The sequence below is a fragment of the Humulus lupulus genome, chromosome 4 (assembly GCF_963169125.1).
Source record: "Humulus lupulus chromosome 4, drHumLupu1.1, whole genome shotgun sequence".
Taxonomy (NCBI): Eukaryota; Viridiplantae; Streptophyta; class Magnoliopsida; order Rosales; family Cannabaceae; genus Humulus; species Humulus lupulus.
Window position 1 is genome coordinate 145653698 of NC_084796.1, and position 20683 is coordinate 145674380.

General features: G+C 36.9%; 1 protein-coding gene across 6 annotated transcripts in view; it reads left to right on the forward strand.

Moving 5' to 3' along the window:
- LOC133830878 (carbon catabolite repressor protein 4 homolog 3-like) overlaps positions 1 to 17455 on the forward strand; it is a 34183-nt gene extending 16728 nt beyond the window's left edge. For 2 of the 6 annotated variants that reach the window (XM_062260975.1, XM_062260976.1), the window contains 7 exons: positions 10106 to 10196; positions 10823 to 10915; positions 11017 to 11049; positions 11181 to 11293; positions 11522 to 11633; positions 11764 to 11849; positions 11959 to 17176. In XM_062260975.1, coding sequence (XP_062116959.1) covers positions 10106 to 10196; positions 10823 to 10915; positions 11017 to 11049; positions 11181 to 11293; positions 11522 to 11633; positions 11764 to 11849; positions 11959 to 12076 — 646 coding nt within the window. In that variant the 3' untranslated portion in view covers positions 12077 to 17176. Of the gene's footprint in view, positions 1 to 8090; positions 9652 to 10105; positions 10197 to 10822; positions 10916 to 11016; positions 11050 to 11180; positions 11294 to 11521; positions 11634 to 11750; positions 11850 to 11958; positions 17177 to 17218 lie in introns of those variants that run through there. The other 4 variants (XM_062260978.1, XM_062260977.1, XM_062260980.1 and 1 more) reach the window with 4 other exon arrangements.
- The last annotated feature ends 3228 nt before the right edge of the window (positions 17456 to 20683 follow it).

Below are 20683 nucleotides of genomic sequence, written 5' to 3' on the forward strand. Positions count from 1 at the left end.
AATGCGAGCATTGAAGGGATGCTTGAGGGAAATGAAGTGACTGTACTTGCTCAAACGATCGACCACCACAAGGATAGTATCCACCCCATCTGACCTCGGTAGCCCCTCAATGAAGTCCAAAGTCAAATCCTCCCACTCGTTTAGGTAACCCCAGCAGCTGTAATAACCCAGTTGGAGACACGGCCATATGCTTATTCCGTTGACACACCTCACACCGCTGCACAAACTCACTGGCCGCCCTCTTTATGCCCAGCCAATAAACGTCTCCCTGCAACCGTTGATAAATGTAAGACTCCCCCGAATGGCCGCCAACTGATAAGCAATGGTAATCATTCAAAAAAATGAGGAATAAAGGATGAAGTGGCAGCCTAAATCAGCCTGTCCTTGTACATCAACCGCCCCCTGTCAATTGTGAAGCCAACCACCTCTTTACCAGCTGCCAAATCGTTTCCAGACAAAAAAGGGTCCTGTTGCACTTCTCTATCTACGATATCCCAATCTAGCCAGGAATTGAAAGTAAGCACAGTGCACTTCGTGGCTCCCACACAGGACAATGCGTTAGCCGCTCGGTTTCCGACCCCTGGACGGTACTGTATCTGAAAGTCATAGCCAAGCAACTTGACCAGCCAATTCTGGTGGTCGAAATTCACCAATCGTTGTTCCAACAAAAACTGCAAGCTCTGCTGATCTGTGCGCACTACAAATCTGCGTCCCAACAAGTACAACCGCCATTTAAGAATAGCAAGAACGATGGCCATGGGTTCCTTTTCGTAGATGGATTTGAGTTGGGCGCGTGGTTTCAAGACTTGGATGTAGTAGGCTATGGGCCGACCCTCCTGCATCAAAACTGCTCCAATGCCAAACCCCAAAGCATCAGTCTCGACCACAAAAGTCTTAGAAAAATTAGGAAGAGCAAGAATAGGTACTGAAATCATGGCTTGTTTGAGGGCATTAAACGCTTGAGTGGCTGCCTCTGTCCACCCGAATTTTTCCTTCTTGAGCTGGTCTGTAAGAGGGCGAGCAATGGCCCCATACCCTGCTACAAACTTCTGGTAGTATCCTGTCAACCCCAAGAACTCACGAAGCTCCTCAAGTGTAGTGGGCAACGACCAATCTATCATAGCTTGGACCTTCGACGAATTCCACCGCTACCCCGTCGCCTGAAATAATATGCGCCAAATACTCCAAACGTCATTGGCCAAAACAACACTTCAATTTGGTGTACAACTGGTGATCGCCCAAGGTGTGCAGAACCATAGTCAAATGCTCCTCATGAGTGGCTTCGTTTGGACTGTAAACCAAAATATCATCGAAGAAAACTAGCACAAATCGATGAAGATATGGCTTGAACACTTCGTTCATGAGTGACTGGAAGGTGGCGGGGGCATTGATAAGGCCAAATGGCATGACCAAGAACTCGTAATGGCCTTCATGTGTCCAGAACGCCGTTTTGTGCACATCTGCAGCCCTAACACGAATCTGATGGTAACCCGTTCGTAAATCCAACTTGGAGAACACCTTTGCCCCATGCAATTCATCGAGGAGCTCATCAATAATAGGAATGAGAAACTTATTGGTCATCGTTTTCCGATTCAGTGCCCAGTAATCAACACAGAAACGCCAACTGCCATCCTTCTTTTTGACGAGTAATACTGGATTGGAAAAGGGACTAGTGCTCGGTTGGATTATGCCCGCTGCCAACATTTCCCCCACCAATCGCTCTTTTGAATTTGAGCATAGCCGTACGGTCGGACACTCACAGGCGGGGCTCCCTCTCACAGCGGAATAGCATGATCATGACTTCGTAAAGGTGGCAGGGATGTTGGCACCTCAAACACTGACCGAAACTGTTGCACAATGCTCATCATGGACTCCAGAACTGGAGGAGAGTCGGCAGTCACCACCGCGCTACCCAGCTCGACCCAAACCCCTTGTCGCTCATGCAGAAGAAGTCGCATCATTGTCTTGAGGGAAACCTGAGTTTGTGTAAGGAAGGATCTCCATGGAGAGTGATGGCCTTCCCATTGACCTTGAGCTTCATAACATGATCTTTCCAATGATGATAGGTGCCACCCAAGGTCTCCAGCCATTGTATTCCCAAAATGACATTTGTACTGCCGAGAGGTAAAGGAAGAAAATCATTAAGAATTTTCAACTCTTGCAAAATCAGTGGTACCCCGCGACATATGCCTTCTCCTTGGATAGCCTGACCCATGCCCATTTGCACACCATACGACTCAGTAGTAGAAATAGGAAGTGCTAGCTTGGATGCAAGCTCGATAGCCGTTGCAGCCCAAAATAATGGTCAGCTCGATAGGTCCACTCATCCGGGTCCCCACTTGAGTACACAGGTAATTCAATTTTACGAGCCCGAAATTCCGAACATCGACCTTCCATCCCCTCATGCTGACCCCACCGCTACCGTTGCCCTGCGTCGACCACGACGAAGGTGGAGCCTCCGGCGGTCCACAATGTCCTGGGTTGAAACCACGGTTAGCCAATTCCATAGCAATGAAGGCATGACCCTTGAGGACCAAGTCAAGCTTCTCTGTAATCACAACCAAGTCGTGAGCACGGGACTGAACAATTTCCTTCAATATCCCCACATCCCCTTCAATAGAATCAACTCGGGTTTCCATCCGAGTCGTCGGCATCCACAAGACCGGACTGGCTTTGATACCACTTGGTAAGACCCGACTACCTGCAGAATGTTAGAAGCAATAGAACAGTACCAAATTCACAGACAATTACAGAATAAGAGAGTTGTTATTCAAATCTCCAAAGGACCCAAACACCTCAAGTACAAGTCTGTAGAGAATGGTGAATAGAATTGTATGTTTTATTCATGTGAATGTCATATATTTATACAACCTAGGAGAAACTAAAATAGGAAAGTATGAGAGAAAATAGGAAACGAAATAATTACAATTGACCCTATCTTCTAGCTAATTTACAGCTAATTATTCTAACACTCCCCCTCAAGCTGGAGCATAGATGTTAATCATGCCCAGCTTGTTACAAAGATAATCAACCCGCACCCCATTCAAAGCTTTCGTAAAAATGTCTCTTAATTGTTCTCCAGTTTTCACATATCCTGTAGAGATCAAGTCTTGTTAAATTTTCTCACAAACAAAATGACAATCAATCTCAATGTGTTTAGTTCGCTCATGAAACACAAGATTTGAGGCAATATGAAGAGCAGCTTGATTATCACACCATAATTTTGCTGGCACTGAAGTCTGAAATCCTACTTCAGTCAAAAGCTGATATATCCACATTATCTCACACACAGATTGTGCCATGGCCCTATATTCTGATTCAGCACTGGATCTGGACACAATATTTTGTTTCTTACTCTTCCAAGAGACCAAATTACCTCCAACAAAGATACAATAACCTGAAGTGGATCGTCTATCCACCTTGGAACCAGCCCAATCTGCATCTGAGAAACACTCCATCTGGGTGTGCCCATGATCCTTGTAAACAATACCTCTTCCGAGTGCTCCTTTCAAGTAACACAAAATTTGCTCTAAGGCTGCCCAATGATGAATTGTTGCAGATGACATAAACTGACTGACAACACTAACTGAGAATACAATATCTGGACGAGTCACAGTAAGATAATTCAGCTTTCCAACTAATCTGCGATATTTCTCAGGATCTTCAAATGGTTCCCCATCACGTGTCAGATGCACAGCTGGATTCATTGGAGCACTACAAGGTTTTGCTCCCAATTTTCCTGTCTCAGTTAACAAATCAAGTACATACTTCCTTTGAGACAGAAAAATACCTTATTTACTCCGAGTGACTTCAACTCCCAAGAAATACTTGAGCACCCCTAAATCCTTCGTGTGAAACTGGGTATGAAGGAATGATTTAAGGGAAGAGATGCCTTCAGTATCATTTCCAGTAATAACGATGTCATCCGCATACACAACTAACAAAATGATACCAGCAGTTGATCTTTTATAGAACACAGAATGATCTGACTTACTTTTCAACAAACCAAATTTCTCAACAGCTTGACTAAATTCACCAAACCAAGCACGAGGACTCTGTTTCAAACCATATAAAGACTTGCGAAGACGACAAACTCGGCCTAACTCCCCCTGAGCAACAAACCCAGGAGGTTGCTCCATATATACTTCTTCCTGAAGATCTCCATGAAGAAAATCATTTTTAATATCTAGCTGATGCAAAGGCCAATGATGAGTAGCTGCCATGGAAATGAATAGTCGAACAGAGGTGAGTTTAGCAACAGGAGAAAAAGTATCACAATAGTCCACTCCATAAGTTTGACCATAACCCTTGGCAACAAGACGGGCCTTTAAGCGAGCGATTGTTCCATTCGGATTGACTTTAACCGTAAACACTCATTTGCACCCTATGGCCCGTTTTCCTGAAGGCAAATTAACCAAGTCCCAAGTACCATTTGCAACTAAAGCATTCATCTCTTCTATCATTGCAGCAAGCCAGCTAGAATGAGACATTGCTTCACGAACAGTTTTAGGAATAGTGATAGAATCAAGAGAAGCAATAAAAGAGCAAGAAGAAAAGGAGAGATGATTATAAGAAACAAAAGAAGAAATAGGGTATGTACATTGGCGTTTACCTTTACGTAGTGCAATGGGAAGATCATCTGTGAGTTCCGGATCTGATGACGAAGATGCAGGTGCAGGACATGAAACGGGAGGTGGAGGAGGTGGACACCTGGTGTACACTATAGGAGGCTTAGGAAGTGGTGGAGGTGGTGGAGGTGTAGGCATTGCGAGAGCTATGATCGAGGCAGGTGAAGGAACAAGAGACTCGTCAGAACATGTATCAGGCGCAGAGGATGTGACAGAATATACCAACAAATCATCATCCTCCCCCTGACAAGTAGGAGTAGGTGAAGATGAAAAATAATGTGTATTTTCCACAAAAGTAACATTAATAGAAACAAGATATTTGTTGAGATCAGGACAATAACACCTATACCCTTTTTGAAGACGAGAATAACCAAGAAAGACACACTTTAATGACTTAGGGTCTAATTTGGTGACATGTGGACGGACATCGCGAGCAAAACAAACACTGCCAAATACCTGAGGAGTAACTGGAAACAATGACTTACCAGGAAAAAGAATTTTAAATGGGATCTCACCATTAAGTACAGAGGATGGCATGCGATTAATAAGAAAGCATGCTGTGGAAACTACATCGACCCAAAAAGGTTTAGAAACTTACATTTGAAACAAGAGGGCACGTGCAGTTTCAAGAAGATGTCTGTTTTTACGTTCTGCTACACCATTTTGAGGTGCAGTATCAACACAAGAAGTTTCATGAAGCATGCCATTATAGGTCATGTAAGATTGAAATTGAGCAGATGTGTACTCTTTGGCATTATCACTTCGCAAAGTACGAACAGACACATTAAATTGATTTTGAATCTCAGCACAAAAAACACAAAATATAGAAAACAACTTAGAACGATTTTTCATTAAATATAACAAAGTTACACGAGAATAATCATCCACAAAAGTAACAAAATACCTGAATCCAGGTTGAGACAAAATAGGAGGACCCCAAACATCAGAATGAACTAACTCAAAAGGTACGCTAGCACGTTTATTGACTCGAGGACTCAAACTAACACGATGATGTTTGGCAAACTGACATGTCTCACAATCTAATGAAGACACCTTACTATACTGGGGACAGAGTTTCTTGAGCAGAGGAAGGGATGGATGACCCAAACGACAATGAGCCTCAAAAGCGGAAGCAACACTCGGACAAGCAATAGAGGCTGGTTGAAGTGGATCAAGAACATACAGGCCGCCAGATTCATGTCCTTTACCAATAATCTTCTTCGTCATAAGATCCTGAAACAAACAATGATCGGGAAAGAATGAGATTGAACAATTTAGATTACGAGTGAGTTGACTAACAGAAAGCAAATTAAATGACAAATTAGGTAAATGTAAGACTGATGACAAAGTGAGCAAAGGTGTGGGAGCAACAATGCCAGATCCAAGAACAGAAGATGGTGATCCATCAGCTAAGGTAACAATAGAAGTGGGACTATGAGACTGAAAAGTGGAAAAGAGACTGGAATTACCTGTCATATGATTTGTGGCACCAGAATCAATGACCCATTTTGAGGATGTGGAAAGAAGGCATGCATTAGAGTTACCTGAATCAGCTATCGCAGTGACAGAAGGAGATGAAGACTTAAGTGATTCCTGATACTTCGAGAACTAGGCAAATTCATCAGCAGAAATAAGGACCGATTTGTCAGATGCATCCCTAGTGCTTGCAATATTAGCAGAGTGTTTTTGCTGATTTTTGAACTGTAACTTCCTACACTCAAACTTGGTGTGGCCTGGTTTCTTACAATAGTTGCACATGATGCTCCCGGAATCTGGTGTTCGATTATCAGGTCCTTGTGAATTACCTCCTTTGTATCCACTTGGAGTAGAGTTTTTCCATGGTGCAGAATTGTTACGACTCACCAAGGCGCTATTAAGAGGAGCTGAAGAGGTAGTTTCTGTGCGAAGAACACGAGTAAACACATCTTGTAAAGAAGAGACATCAGAATCAGAGAGAACTTGTGACTTTGCAGAGTCAAATTCAGATGAGAGTCCTGCAAGAAAACTCATAATAGCCATCTGCTCTCGTTGGCGCTGTTGAACCTTCACATCAAGACTAAATGGCAATAACACATTAAGCTCTTCATATGTTTTTTTAAATGCCATAAAGTAACTCATAAGAGACTGGTCTTGTTTCTCCGCACGATAAAAGGCTTTGCAAACATCATATATGCGAGATATGTTGTCTTTGCGAGAATACAAAAACTCCAAGTAATCCATTAGTTCTTTAACCAATTCACAATGATTAATCAAACTAATTATCTCATTATCGATAGAATTTCGAATTTGAAGGAACAAGCGAGCATCCTCACGGAGCCATATTTTTCTTGAATCGTCTTTTTCTTTGGGAGGATCGTCAGTCAAGTGATCATCTTTGTCAATACTCCTCAGATACAGTCGAATCGTCTTACTCCATTCCAAATAATTCGAACCAATCAATTTATGGTCCGTGATTTTAGACATCACGGGAACCACATCAGAAACAACTACTGATTTTGAATCTGATTTTATCTTTGCCATAATCTCGAAAGCAAAAACAATTGAAAGAGAAAAGGAAGAAAGCGAACACCAAAGAATGAACACCCAAACACGAAGAAGGCAAAAGTATCAAACCACAAAATGAGAAGAACCGTCGAAGATCGATGCAAGGAGGACGAGGAAGGGTCGAGAGCGTGATGGACGTTGACCGTCACCGGAAAAGAGGCCGGACGCGCCCTCACGCGCCGGCGCGTGGGAGTCGGGGCGGTGGCAATTGGCGGCACGTGGGGCCCACGTGCGGTGAATCTGGCTGCCGGACTTCGGGGTTTTGCAGATCGGCGGCTGGGCAATCCGTTTATGTGGGCGGTGAGAATAAACTCGCACTCCAAGTAGGGTTTCCGAAAAAGGAACCCTAAACTCAAACCCTAATATTTTTTTTTTTTTTATGAACCCTAATTTCGAATTTCGAATCACAATTCTAAGTATTGCTCTGATACCATGTAGAGAATGTTGAATAGAATTGTATGTTTTATTCATGTTAATGTCATATATTTATACAACCTAGGAGAAAATAGGAAAGTATGAGAGAAAATAGGAAACGAAATAATTACAATTGACCCTATCTTCGCTCTAATTTACAGCTAATTTATAGCTAATTATTCTAACAAAGTCCCATAGGTTACTGAGAGCCTGGGTCTCTCCTGATGCAAGAAAAAGAATACAAATCTAGCATGCTCTCTCTCTCCTCCTACAGACGCTATATCAGCTCAACTCTAACTAACCCAAAAATTACCATACTGCCCACTCACAAGCAACCAAACCAACACACTCAAGCCTGCCCATCGACTCGTTTACCCCTCCTAGCGTAAGTAAATCGGAATTCGGGTCTATCAAATAACCGAATCATGAATTCTCAGCACAATCAAGAGGCCAATCTGGTGGTAGATCCTCCTCCAAATGTGTCAGGTAATCCTCTCTCAAACACTAATTCCGATCTAGACATCCCTATAGCATTTGAGAAAATGAACTAGGTCTTGCACTCAATATTCTATCTCCAAGTTTATTTCCTATTCAAATTTGTCATCTTCTTTTAAAACTTTTACTTCTAGCTTGTCAGACATTGTTATTTCTAGGAATATTGACGAAGCACTCGAGATTCCTAAATGGAGAAAAGCTGTCCATGAAGAGATGAGAGCTCTAAAAAAATTGAGACTTGGGAATTAGTGGAATTACCACCTGACAAAAGAGTGGTATGATGCAAATGGGTGTCCACAGTCAAGTATAATGCGAATGGATCCGTCAAAAGATACAAAGTACGGTTAGTTGTAAAGGGGTTTACACAAACCTATGGAATTGACTACACCAAAATCTTCGCTCCTGTTGTTAAACTCAACACTATCAGAGTCTTACTTTCATTAACAGCCAACCTGGAATGGGAGTTACATCAACTAGATGTAAAAAATGCTTTCTTAAATGGTGAACTAGAAGAGGAAGTCTACATGGTTCGACCACCTGGATTTGAAGAAAAAACTCTCAAGATTGTCTGCAAACTCAACAAATCTCTCTATGGCCTGAAACAATCTTCTCGGGCATGGTTCAATCGTTTTTTAAAAGTAGTCAAGGGTCTCGGCTACACACAGGATCAGACAGACCTCACTCTGTTTATTAAACACTCAGGAAAAGGTGAGATGACTATCCTGATTGTAGATGTTGACGATATAATAGTCACTGGCAACAATACCAAGGAGATGAATTTGATTAAAGGATTATTGACAAAAGAGTTTGAAGTCAAGGATCTTAGAACATTGAGATACTTTCTGGGTATGGAAATTGCTAGGAGCAGAAAAGGTATTGATGTATCACAAAGAAAGTATACTCTTGGTCTTCTCAAAGACATTGGAATGCTAATTTGTAAGGCTAGCAAAACTCCAATCGAACTAGGAAACAAAGACCGAATGCTTAAAGGAGAACCCGTTGATAAAGGAAGATATCAATAGTTAGTTGGAAAGCTCATTTATCTCTCACATACTAGACCAGACATTGCTTTTGCCGTGAGTCTAGTGAGTCAATATATGCATGACCCATGCCAAGGTCACATCAATGCTCTATATCGAGTTTTGAGGTATTTGAAGCAAACTCCAGGCAAAGGGTTATTTTTCAAGAAAACTCTTGAAAGAAAAGTCGGAGTATTCACTGATGCAGACTAGGTCGAATCGATTGATGACAGAAAATGTACATCAGGATACTGTACTTTACTATGGGGCAACTTGGTAACATGGCAAAGTAAGAAACAGACTGTTGTTGCGAGAAGCAGTACAAAAGCTTAATACAGAGCCATGGTTCATGGAGTGTGCGAGGCAATATTGATAAAAAGACTACGGGAAGAATTGAAGATTAAGTATGAAGCTCCAATCCAACTACACTATGACAACCAGTCTACTATTAGTATTGCTCACAACCCGGTTCATCACGACAGAACAAAGCACGTGGAAGTAGACCATCACTTTATTAAGGAAAAAATCGATGGAGGAGTCATCAAAATTGAGTATGTACACACTGATCAACAACTTGCAGATATTCTGACCAAGAAATTATTTGAAAAAGTATTTGATTTTCTTATAAACAAGCTTGGAGTCATTAATATCTATAGTCAAGCTTGGACTCTTTGGTTGCTGGGTAGGGGAAGAGTTTGTTGTATTTGTTTATTTGTATTCTTCGATTTTCCTAAGCCATAAGTAAGTGCTCTTCTCTGACTCTTTTTAAAAAAAATAACTTCAACGTATAGATTCATTTAATTGTTAGTTGCTACCAGTGCAAGGACTCTGATGCTTTAGGAAGTGCTATCTTTTGGGCTGTCACTTGCTTTATTGATTGAATATAAGGTGTATCTTGTCTTGCTAATATACTTACATTACTTTGCATCTGATTGAATTCTTTAGAACTTCTTTTAAAATTGACATTCTACATCCTTTCCTTGTATCTAATCTTGGTCCATACAGGCAGATGTGTAAAGATGCGTCAAGGAGGTTATTAATTGGTAACATCCACGTTCTTTACAACCCAAGTCCAGGGGATGTTAAATTAGGTCAAGTAAGTCATTTATATAATTTTCATACCTACCTTGCATATTATGTATAGTTCACTTGCTTTTGTTAATTATTCTAATGAAAATTGCCATGGTTAACTTATGGAATCTTTATTAAATTAAAAGTGCTCATTTCGTGTGCGTGGTTGTTTGATATCAGTGTGAAGGACTGATTATGTTAGATCTCATATCGACTATGTGCTTAGTTGGTGGTTTATAACCAATTGAACACCTTCCTCTCATAGGCTAGTCATGTCTTTTTACAATCAGTATGAAAGACTATGATTATGCTAGAATCACATCTTGACTGCGTGGTTATAATGTTAAATTCAAATTACAACCACTTACTTAGGATCACTCCTAAAAGGCTAGTCTATGAAAGGAGGGAGCTCAATTGGTTAAAAACTACCAAGCAAACAAAGCAAGGCATATTAATTGTGTATTTTGCATTTGGCAATTGGTGCTGTGTCACTATATTTTTTTTTCATATAATTAACAGTTCCTCCAATTATAATTAGTAATGCCAAAAGTTGAGAAACCTAGACTTGCATCTTTATGTTTTGATGCATCTCCTATTAAATTTTCATTGTGATTCATCAGCTTTCTAGACTAATGGAATTATTGTATTCAGATTCATTTTCTCTCATCAAGGGCACATGTTCTCTCAGAGAAATGGGGCAATGTGCCTGTTCTTCTTACGGGTGATTTCAACAGTACTCCTCAGGTGTGTGATAGTCAATGTTTAAACTATGTTCTTATATATCGTAAGAACCCACTAGGCAATTGTGACCACAATTTTTTAGAATTTTGCTTTCTTACCAACAGAGTGCAATATACAAGTTCATGTCGTCATCTGAGGTGAGTTTCTCATTTATTGATGAAAACTTTAATATTATTTTATTTTATAGAAAGATTGAGAAGTTCTCATACCTTGAATCAGAACCAGGACTGACTCAAAGTTTGAAATAAGATATAGTTCTTTTATGCAGCTTAATGTCAAGTTATATGATAGAAGAGAGCTATCTGGGCAGAGAAGTTGTCATCCTGCTCAAGTTTTAGGTGTCAAACAAGAAATCAGCAGTCCGTTAAGTTTGATAGACGGGTAATCTTTCTTATCTTGTTACTTGGAGCTGCAACTTCCATTTTTGTTTGTACATTTTTTATCGACAAGTTATGGTAAAGTATGCTTACTCTAGATTTCCATAGCAAGAGGAGATTTAGAAATATATTTGTGATTGCACAGGTTTACTTCATTCTAATTCTTATACACTGCGTATCTATTATATTACTTATTGGGAAGCATTTTATGTCTCATGGCTCCTGATTTTAGCTTGTTGAAAACTTCCTGGAAGGACGAAGAGATTAAAGTTGCAACAGGAAATTCTGAGGGCCATGTAGTTGTTCATTCACTGAACCTTAACAGTTCCTATGCCACAGTGAAGGTACTTAGATTAGCCTCTTCTACTAATTTGTAATTCATTATTCCAGTCTTCGGTTACTTTAAATTTTAGATGTTCATTCTCCTTAGATATGGAGGGCTGTATCTTATCTGAGTACAGAACTTTATTTCAGAGTTATACAGGAACACGGGAACCTAATGGTGAACCCTTAGCCACTTCATATCATTCTAAGTTCTTGGGAACCGTTGACTATATATGGTGAATAACTTCTTTTGAAAGGCTTTAAAATGATTAATAAAAATGCACTGGTGGTGGTTATGATACTGATTATTATTATTAATATATATGTATATATTTATATTTTAAGGTACTCAGATGATCTGTTACCTACAAGAGTTTTAGACACAGTTTCAGTTGATATTCTCATGACAACTGGTGGACTCCCATGCCAGGTAAGAATACATAAAGAAAATCATGCCGCTTGATAGTTCTTAAGTTGAAAGTTTATGAACTGATTAAACATCTATTATAGTATGCCCATTCACTTGATAGGGTATTGCCTGGGGGATTAGTTGTCGACACTTGCTGATACCAACTTGTATTTAGGTACACTAACAACGAGGCTAAGTAGAATCAATCAACTAATGAGAATGCATTGGGCGAATACTGATATTGTATTTGCTTGGTGTGGTTGCATGTGTATAGGAATAGGACATGTTGTGATCTCCAGGTCAGTAGTGTTAGTTCCCGCACATGAAATTTGTAGCAGCATATGTTAGAATTGAGTGGTTAGAATTCTGTTAGGTTGTTAGAAAAGTTAGTTTTAGTTCTTGTAACTAAGTGAGCTTTTTTTAGTAATTATTGGTTACTGAAATTATGGACTCTATAAATACTGTTTCATTGTAATTGTTCAATTGATGATCAATAAGAATTTTCTCTCTTACATTCTCTAAATTAATATGGTATCAGAGCACAGTGATTCGTAAGTCCCTTGTTGTTCGTTCATTTTTTTTTTCTCTGTTCCTTTACTCTTACTGCCATGGCCAGAAGTGGAGGAGTTCAGACACGACGCAATGCTGCTCGATCTAATTCAACTGAAGACAACTCGAATGAAGATTCTAATCCATTTTCTGTTCTTGATGACCATTCTTGATCTCACACTGACGATCCTCGGAGCCCTTGCTATCTTTCCCATGGCGATCATCCTGGTGCCACTCTGGTTCCCAAAATCCTTACAGGCAGTACAAATTACAGTTCTTGGAGAAGATCGATGATGGTGGCATTACTTGCTAGAAACAAAGTGCAATTCGTCAATGGCAAGCTTCCTCCACCAGATGAAGACAATGAAGACTTCGACAAGTGGAATCGATGTAATAGTCTTGTGATTTCTTGGATACTCCATGCTGTCACACTTGATATTGCTGACAGTATCATGTACATGGAGAATGCCTCTGCCATTTGGGATGAACTTCAAGAAAGATTTCATCAAAAGAATGCTCCAAGAATCTTTGAAGCAAAACGGTGTATGCAGATTCTTACTCAGGGATCGAATGATGTTACCACTTACTACACTCGTCGAAAGGCTTTATGGGATCAGATCCAAGAATATAGACCTACACCTGTTTGTACATGTGGGGCAATGAAGACTATTCTCGTTTATCAAGAAGAAGATCGTGTTCTTGAATTTCTGGTTGGTCTAAATGAGTCCTAAACTAATGCCAGATCTCAGATTCTTTTACAAGATCCCTTGCCTAGCATTAACAAGGTTTATGCATCGATTATCCAAGAAGAGAGACAACGTGGCATTACACATACTCACACTGAAGTTACCCAACCTATTTCAGCTCTTCAAGGTTCATCTACCCTTGGACAATTTGTTGGAACTAGTCAGTACAACAGACCTCGCATGACTTGTACTCATTGTGGCATGACTGGTCACACTATGGCCAAGTGTTATAAGATATATGGATATCCACCAGGACATAAATTTCATGGAAGATTACCAAATAAACACAATGGTAATACTGGTCCTCCTATTTCTAAGCCTACTGCCAATTTCTCAGGATGTCCTGATGCTTCTGGTCCCAGATTGGTACATGATCAGGAGCTGATATCCAACTTGACTGCTCAATGTCAAAGATTGATGGAGTTGTTTGGACAGAAAGGTCAAGAGTCATCACTCACCTCATCCAATTCTTCCAATTCTGACCCCCCATTGTGTCTCATTTCTCTGGTAAGGATTTTCCTATTCCCAAATCCCGATGGATAATTGATACAGGAGCAACACATCATGTGTACCTTGATATTTCTTTATTTCATCACACCCGTCCCAGCTTGAATATGACATATGTTTATTAACCTAATGGGTCTAGAGCAAAAATCACTTGTCTTGGCACTGTTTATGTTTCACCATATATCATCTTGACAGATGTGCTTTGTGTCCCTGAATTTCAATATAATTTGCTCTCTGTCAGTTCACTAATCCAGTCTGCTTCATGTTTTTTTCATTTTTTCCCTGACTCTTGTATTATTCAGGATCCTATGAAGACACAGCGAATTGGGACGGCTGACATATTAGGGAATCTATACTATTTGAATGCTCCTTGCAATTCTAGTACTCTCCACACTTCTGCTCAAATTTTTTCTTTTTCTGAGTCAAAAATCAGTGATAACACTGTATGGCACTACAGCCTAGGCCATCCTTCTTGTATCCTCTGAATAAAGATTTGCAATTCAGACATTATTCTTGTTCTCATTTTCATTGCATAGTTTGTCATTATGCCAAACAAAAGAAATTGCCTTTTATTTCTTTACATCATATTGCTGAAAATTGTTTTGACCTTATTCATATTGACATTTGGGGCCCTTTTCATACTTTAACAACCGAAGGATATAAATATTTCATTACTATTGTAGATGATTGTTCTAGATTTACTTGGGTCCATCTTATTAAACAAAAGTCTGAAGCACAAACTGTTATTCCAACTTTTATTCAGCTCATTAAAACTCAGTTTGGTGCTCAAATCAAAGGCATTCGGTCTGATAATGCCAAAGAGTTACAGTTTCCAGACTTATTTCACACTCTTGGCATTGTCCACTATCATTCCTGTGTTCAAAGGCCACAACAAAATTCTGTTGTGGAACGAAAACACCAGCACCTGCTTAATGTGGCCAGAGCTCTTCTATTTCAGTCTTATATTCCCTTATGCTATTGGGGTGACTGTATATCCACTGCTGCCTATTTGATTAATCGGATTCCTAGTCCTAATTTGAAACACAAAAGTTCTTTTGAGGTTCTTTATTCTAAGGTCCCTAGCTATGAGCATTTGAAAGCTTTTGGTTGTTTAGCTTATGCTTCTACATTATCTGCATCCCGAACAAAATTTTCCCCTAGAGCTGTTCCTTGTGTTTTCTTAGGATATCCTGTAGGCATAAAAGCTTACAAATTGTTAGATCTTAACACCAATAAAAAAATTTCTTCTAAAGATGTGCATTTTCATGAACATATCTTTCCTTTTGTTCAAAATGCTGAGTTACCAAATGGATATCATGAATTTTTCTCTGCTGTGCCACTTCCTTCTCTGTCATCTCCACCACAATTGTCAGTTCCCCAATTTGCAGCTCCTGCTCCCACTTCTTTATCCCCAAGTGGCAGACCAGCTCGAGTTTCACAAAAACCTTCTTATTTGAATGATTATCATTGTTTTTTTGTCCACTAATCATTCTCTTGCTATACCACAGATGTCATTCTCAGTTACTTCACATCCATTATCTCATGTTATTGACTATAGCAGATTGTCACCTTCATTTCGAGCTACTGTTTTGTCTATTTCTAGTCATCAGGAACCTGAATTTTTTAGTCAAGCTCATGGGATTCCAGAATGGGATGCAGCTATGGCATCTGAAATAGCAGCTTTGGAAGCCAACAATACTTGGTCTATTGTTAGTTTGCCTCCTAATCATCATGCCATAAGATGCAAATGGGTGTACAAGATCAAGTATCATGCCGATGGCACTATTGAAAGACACAAGGCCAGATTAGTTGCCAAAGGCTATAGTCAACAAGATGGGATTGATTACACAGACACTTTTGCTCCTGTGACAAAATTGGTTACTGTCAAATTGGTTTTAGCTTTGGTTGCTGTTCGAGGATGGTATTTGCATCAATTAGATGTTAATAATGCTTTCCTCCATGGTGATTTGCATGAGGAAGTGTTTATGACTATACCTCAAGGGTATAGTGCTAAGGGGGAGATACCAGTCAATGCTGTTTGCAAACTTCAGAAATCCTTATACGGTCTCAAGCAAGCTTCTAGGCAATGATTTGCCAAATTTTCAAGTGCTTTAATTGATGAAGGATTCCATCATTCTGCTACTGACCATTCTCTTTTTATGCGACATTTTGGCAACAGTTTCATCATCTTGTTAGTCTATGTAAGTCTATGTAGATGATCTAATATTGGCAAGTAATGATCTGGAAGAGTTAGATACTTTAAAGGCAAGATTGAATAACAAGTTTAAGTTGAAAGACTTGGGAAAACTGAAATATTTTCTTGGGTTAGAGATTGTTAGATCTGAAAGAGGAATTTTTGTATCTCAAAGGCCATATGCTCTTCAGGTTCTTGAAGATTTAGGCTATCTTGGATGCAAACCACTAAGTACTCCTATGGAAGCAAATCTGAAACTTAGTCAAGATGGCAACCAAGATGGGAAAGATAATTTGGCAGATCCTACTTTGTATAGAAGAATAGTTGGGAAACTACAATATTTGACTATAACCAGACCTGATCTATCTTATTCAGTCAATAGGTTAAGTCAGTTTTTAGCTAATCCAAGAAACAGTCACATGAAAGCAGCTCAGAGAGTCCTACAATATGTTAAAGGATGCCCAGGTCAAGGTATTTTCATGTCAGCTAAGTCTCAGATCAAATTGGAAGCTTACACAGACTCAGATTGGGCAGCTTGTCCTGATACTAGAAGATCAACAATAGGTTTTTGTATTTTTCTTGGAGAATCTATCATCTCTTGGAAAAGTAAGAAACAACATATTGTTTCTAGGTCTTCTGCTGAGGCCGAATACAGGGCCATGGCCAACACAACCTGTGAATTGATTTGGATTCTTTATGTATTAGAAGAGTTGAAGATCAAACATGAAGGCCCTGCAATTCTGCATTGTGACAACAAAGCTGCTCAACACATAGCAGCAAATCCTGTTTTTCATGAGAGGACTAAACACATTGAAATTGACTGTCATTTGGTTAGAGAGAAAGTTCAGAAGCGGATCATCAAAACTAGTCATATTTCAAGCAAGGAACAACTTGCAGATATTCTAACAAAGCCATTGTTTCCAAATCAGTTCAAGCTTCTCAAAGACAAGATAAAATTGGAAAACATATATATTTCATCTTGAGGGGGAGTGTTAGAATTGAGTGGTTAGAATTCTGTGAGGTTGTTAGAAAAGTTAGTTAGTTTTCGTTCTTATAACTAAGTGAGCTGTTTTTAGTAACTGTTGGTTACTGAAATTATGGACTATAAATACTGTTTCATTGTAATTGTTCAATTGATGATTAATAAGAATTTTCTCTCTTACATTCTCTAAAACTAATAGCATATGTCATTTTGTGTAGTAACTAACTAAGCACCATATTGAAGGACCACTCCACGATTTTCAAATGGTATCACTTAAATTCTTCTAGAATTAATTATAGTAATACAGCAATTTTAGCAGTAATTATAGTAATAAAAGTAACTTGACTCATATGAGCAGCAGTTACCATTATGTATATGACTTGTGGCCCTCTTATACAGACATGTCTATACTGGGGAGTTTATATATTACCAAGTATTATTTATGAGTATAGAAATGCTAAGGTATTATGATATATATGTCGACAAGCATTTATTATCTGCAGATCAGGTTAAAAGAATATTTTTTTAATTATATTTTTAGAAAAAGAAACTAGGTGTGGGTTTCAATTTCGATTCTCATGGTCAAACCGAACAATTTGCTCCGGTTGGTGAAGTATAAAAAATAAAAGCCTTTCACGTCGCTTTATGGTGGAGGAGATACATCACGTTTTATTTATTTATATTTTTAAAAAATATTTATTTGGGGATTACAACAGTAAGAAATTCGGATACACTCTTCTATAAACGAATGATATACTTTATAAACCGCTTTACTTGTTTCTCTTTTATCATGGGATATGAAATATGCATTATTTAATGTTGTTAACAGTACTACTATTGTAAATTAAAATTTTCTTTTAATTATAAAAAGAGTAATGATATGTGCACCTAAAATATGTACTCAAACATTACACACAGTAATGTGGCAGTTTGACCTAGCTAATCACATTTATTAAAACTAGAACCTACTGTTTTAAAAAGCCGTGCTACGTCATTGTGTGTAATGTTTTGGTGCACATATCATTACTCATAAAAAAAATATTCTTAGGCTTGTTTGTACCCTTGGATTTTAATTGGGAAAAAAATAAAATTCAAAGATTCCATTTTCTTATATTTAGATTTAATCAATAAATTAAAAAATTATTTTCTAGAAAAATTAAAACTAAATGTAGTATAATTTTTTAAAATTTACAACAATTGTGGAAAACATCACATTTGTGAAAAATATTTTTTCTATTTTTTCCTTTCTATTTTCTTTCATAAAAAATTTCTTTACTAAAATCTAAAGTCTAAAAAGGATATAAAAAAATATATTCATGATATTCCTAACCACCACAAGATAAAAAAAATAAATAAAAAATCAATTATGTTTGCATCACACTAATTTATTAAATAAAATATACAAGAGAATTGTCGTAATTACAGCGAACACAGTTATATAAAAAATTGGCTTATAAATTATTTTGGCAAGTTGATCCTCAAACTTTTTTGTTGCAAATTAGTCTCTAAACTAACAGAAAAATTGTGACTTAACGGTGGAGAATAACGGTGTCAAGAAATTCAAAGTTTAAGGATTAATTTGCTAAAAAAAAAAGTTGAGAGACTAATTTTCTAAAATGTGTATAATTTAAGAACATACAATGCAAATAAACTTTTTATAAATACTTGTAAAAGTTAGGATGTAAAATATAAAAAAAATTGGTGATGTATTTTTAAAATGATAGAATAGAAAAGTTGTGAGAGTATTCTTAAGCACTCTTAATGGCTTTTTTATCTTTTAAAAATATATATTGATTTTTTAATTTTATACAGTCATTTTTACAATATAATATACTTCAATTTATCTATTTTTTTTCTTCTTAGCAGAAAAAAAAAATCTTACCAAAAAAACTTGTCTATGTTTCCTTCATATTATTTAAATTATATATATATTTTTCTTTATTCATTTCAAAATACGAAGCAATTAGTAAAATTGAGGACAATGAGAAAAGAGAAATTAATTCAAATGTTTTACAATTATGTATTCTCTAAATATAAAGGAAATATTTTAATGGAATCCTCCTTAAGATTATTTCTTTATATTTTGAGTGAAAGTCTATTTTCAACTCCAAATTCAATAGGGTGATTCAGTGGGATTCGAATCTTTTGTAAAGAAATATTTGCCAACAATCTCAAGGTCCAATTAAATTTGCAATTATATAGGCTTGTTGTTAAAGTCCAAATGTGTGTTCCTAAAAGAAGCTTGTATTAAATAAATGTTAAACGTGATTCAATGCACAAAAGTGGACGCTAATGCCATTACTGACCTATTAGCCCTAGGTCAGCTCAGACCAATACCATTACCGACCATCGCGTCCTCAGAGTTAAAAGCATTAAAATATTTTTATTAAAAAAATGTTTATAACACGAGTTTTTCTAAGGTACCTACACCATTTGTTTTCAACGATTTAATTTCATCAAATTATATTATTTTGTAGTATAATATATTTTAGTTTTTTTGGTTAAGATTTAAATAGTGGTTTTTTTAATAAATTTAAATGGTAAGTTAGTTAAGTAAATTTGAACAAATTATATTATATTTTAGTGAAAAATATATTTTGATAAAAAAATTAATTAATTATTTGATCAATTATTACTATTATATCATTCATATTTTATATATATGTATCAATTTCCACTTCTCTATTGCTCTTTACTTTTGATATTTATTTAAAGAGATTTATAGTTTTTTTAAATGTATTAGAAATTTTTTATTTTGTTTAAAGTTTCAAATTTAAAAGTTAAACTTTTTTGTTGAAGTTATTAGGATGATTTGATTTTAATCAATTTTGGTTAGGATTTAAAAATTTGAGTTTTTTTTAAATAAGTTTAAAAGTGAGTTAGTTTAATAAATTTCATCAAATTATTATGTTGTAGTTAGAATATCTTTTAGTTTTTTTTTTGGCTAAGATTTAAATAGTGGTTTTTTTAATAAAGTTAAATGGTGAGTTAGTTTAGTAAATTTGATCAAATTATATTATATTATAGTGGAGAATATCTTTTAGTTATATATATATTTTAATATTATTAATTACACTTGCTAAAAAAATTGAATAATTATTTAATTAATTATTATTATATCTATAACTATTATAAAATAGTGAATATTCTTTTATTTAAAAAGAAAGGTATGTTTCTTTTTATTTTGGTTAAGATTTAAAAAATGAGTTTTTTTTTAAATAAATTTAAAAATGATTACATTTCAACGGATATACTGGTATTCTGATATTGAAATGAATTTTCTATATATTATTATATATAAATATAAATTAAAATATGTGTTTATAAACAAAAGAAAGAAAGAAAAATAGTGACAAACGATAGATGTTGATGAAGTAATTTGATAAATTGTTTTATTCCTTAAGAAAGCCAAGAGCCCTACACAATGTACAAAAAGAGGCAGATGTTGATGAAGTAATTTGATGATGTTGATGAAGTAATTTGATAAATTGTTTATTCCTTAAGAAAGCCAAGAGCCCTATCTTACGAAGGTACACGTGCCCACATTTTAGATGAGAAAACGGATAGGGAAATAAAATTAGAGGAAATTACATAGAAAGTGTTTTTTTTTTTTTTTTTTTTTTCATTTTTAGGAGATTTTTTTTCTTCCGTATTTTAGTAATATTATTTTTGTTATACCATAT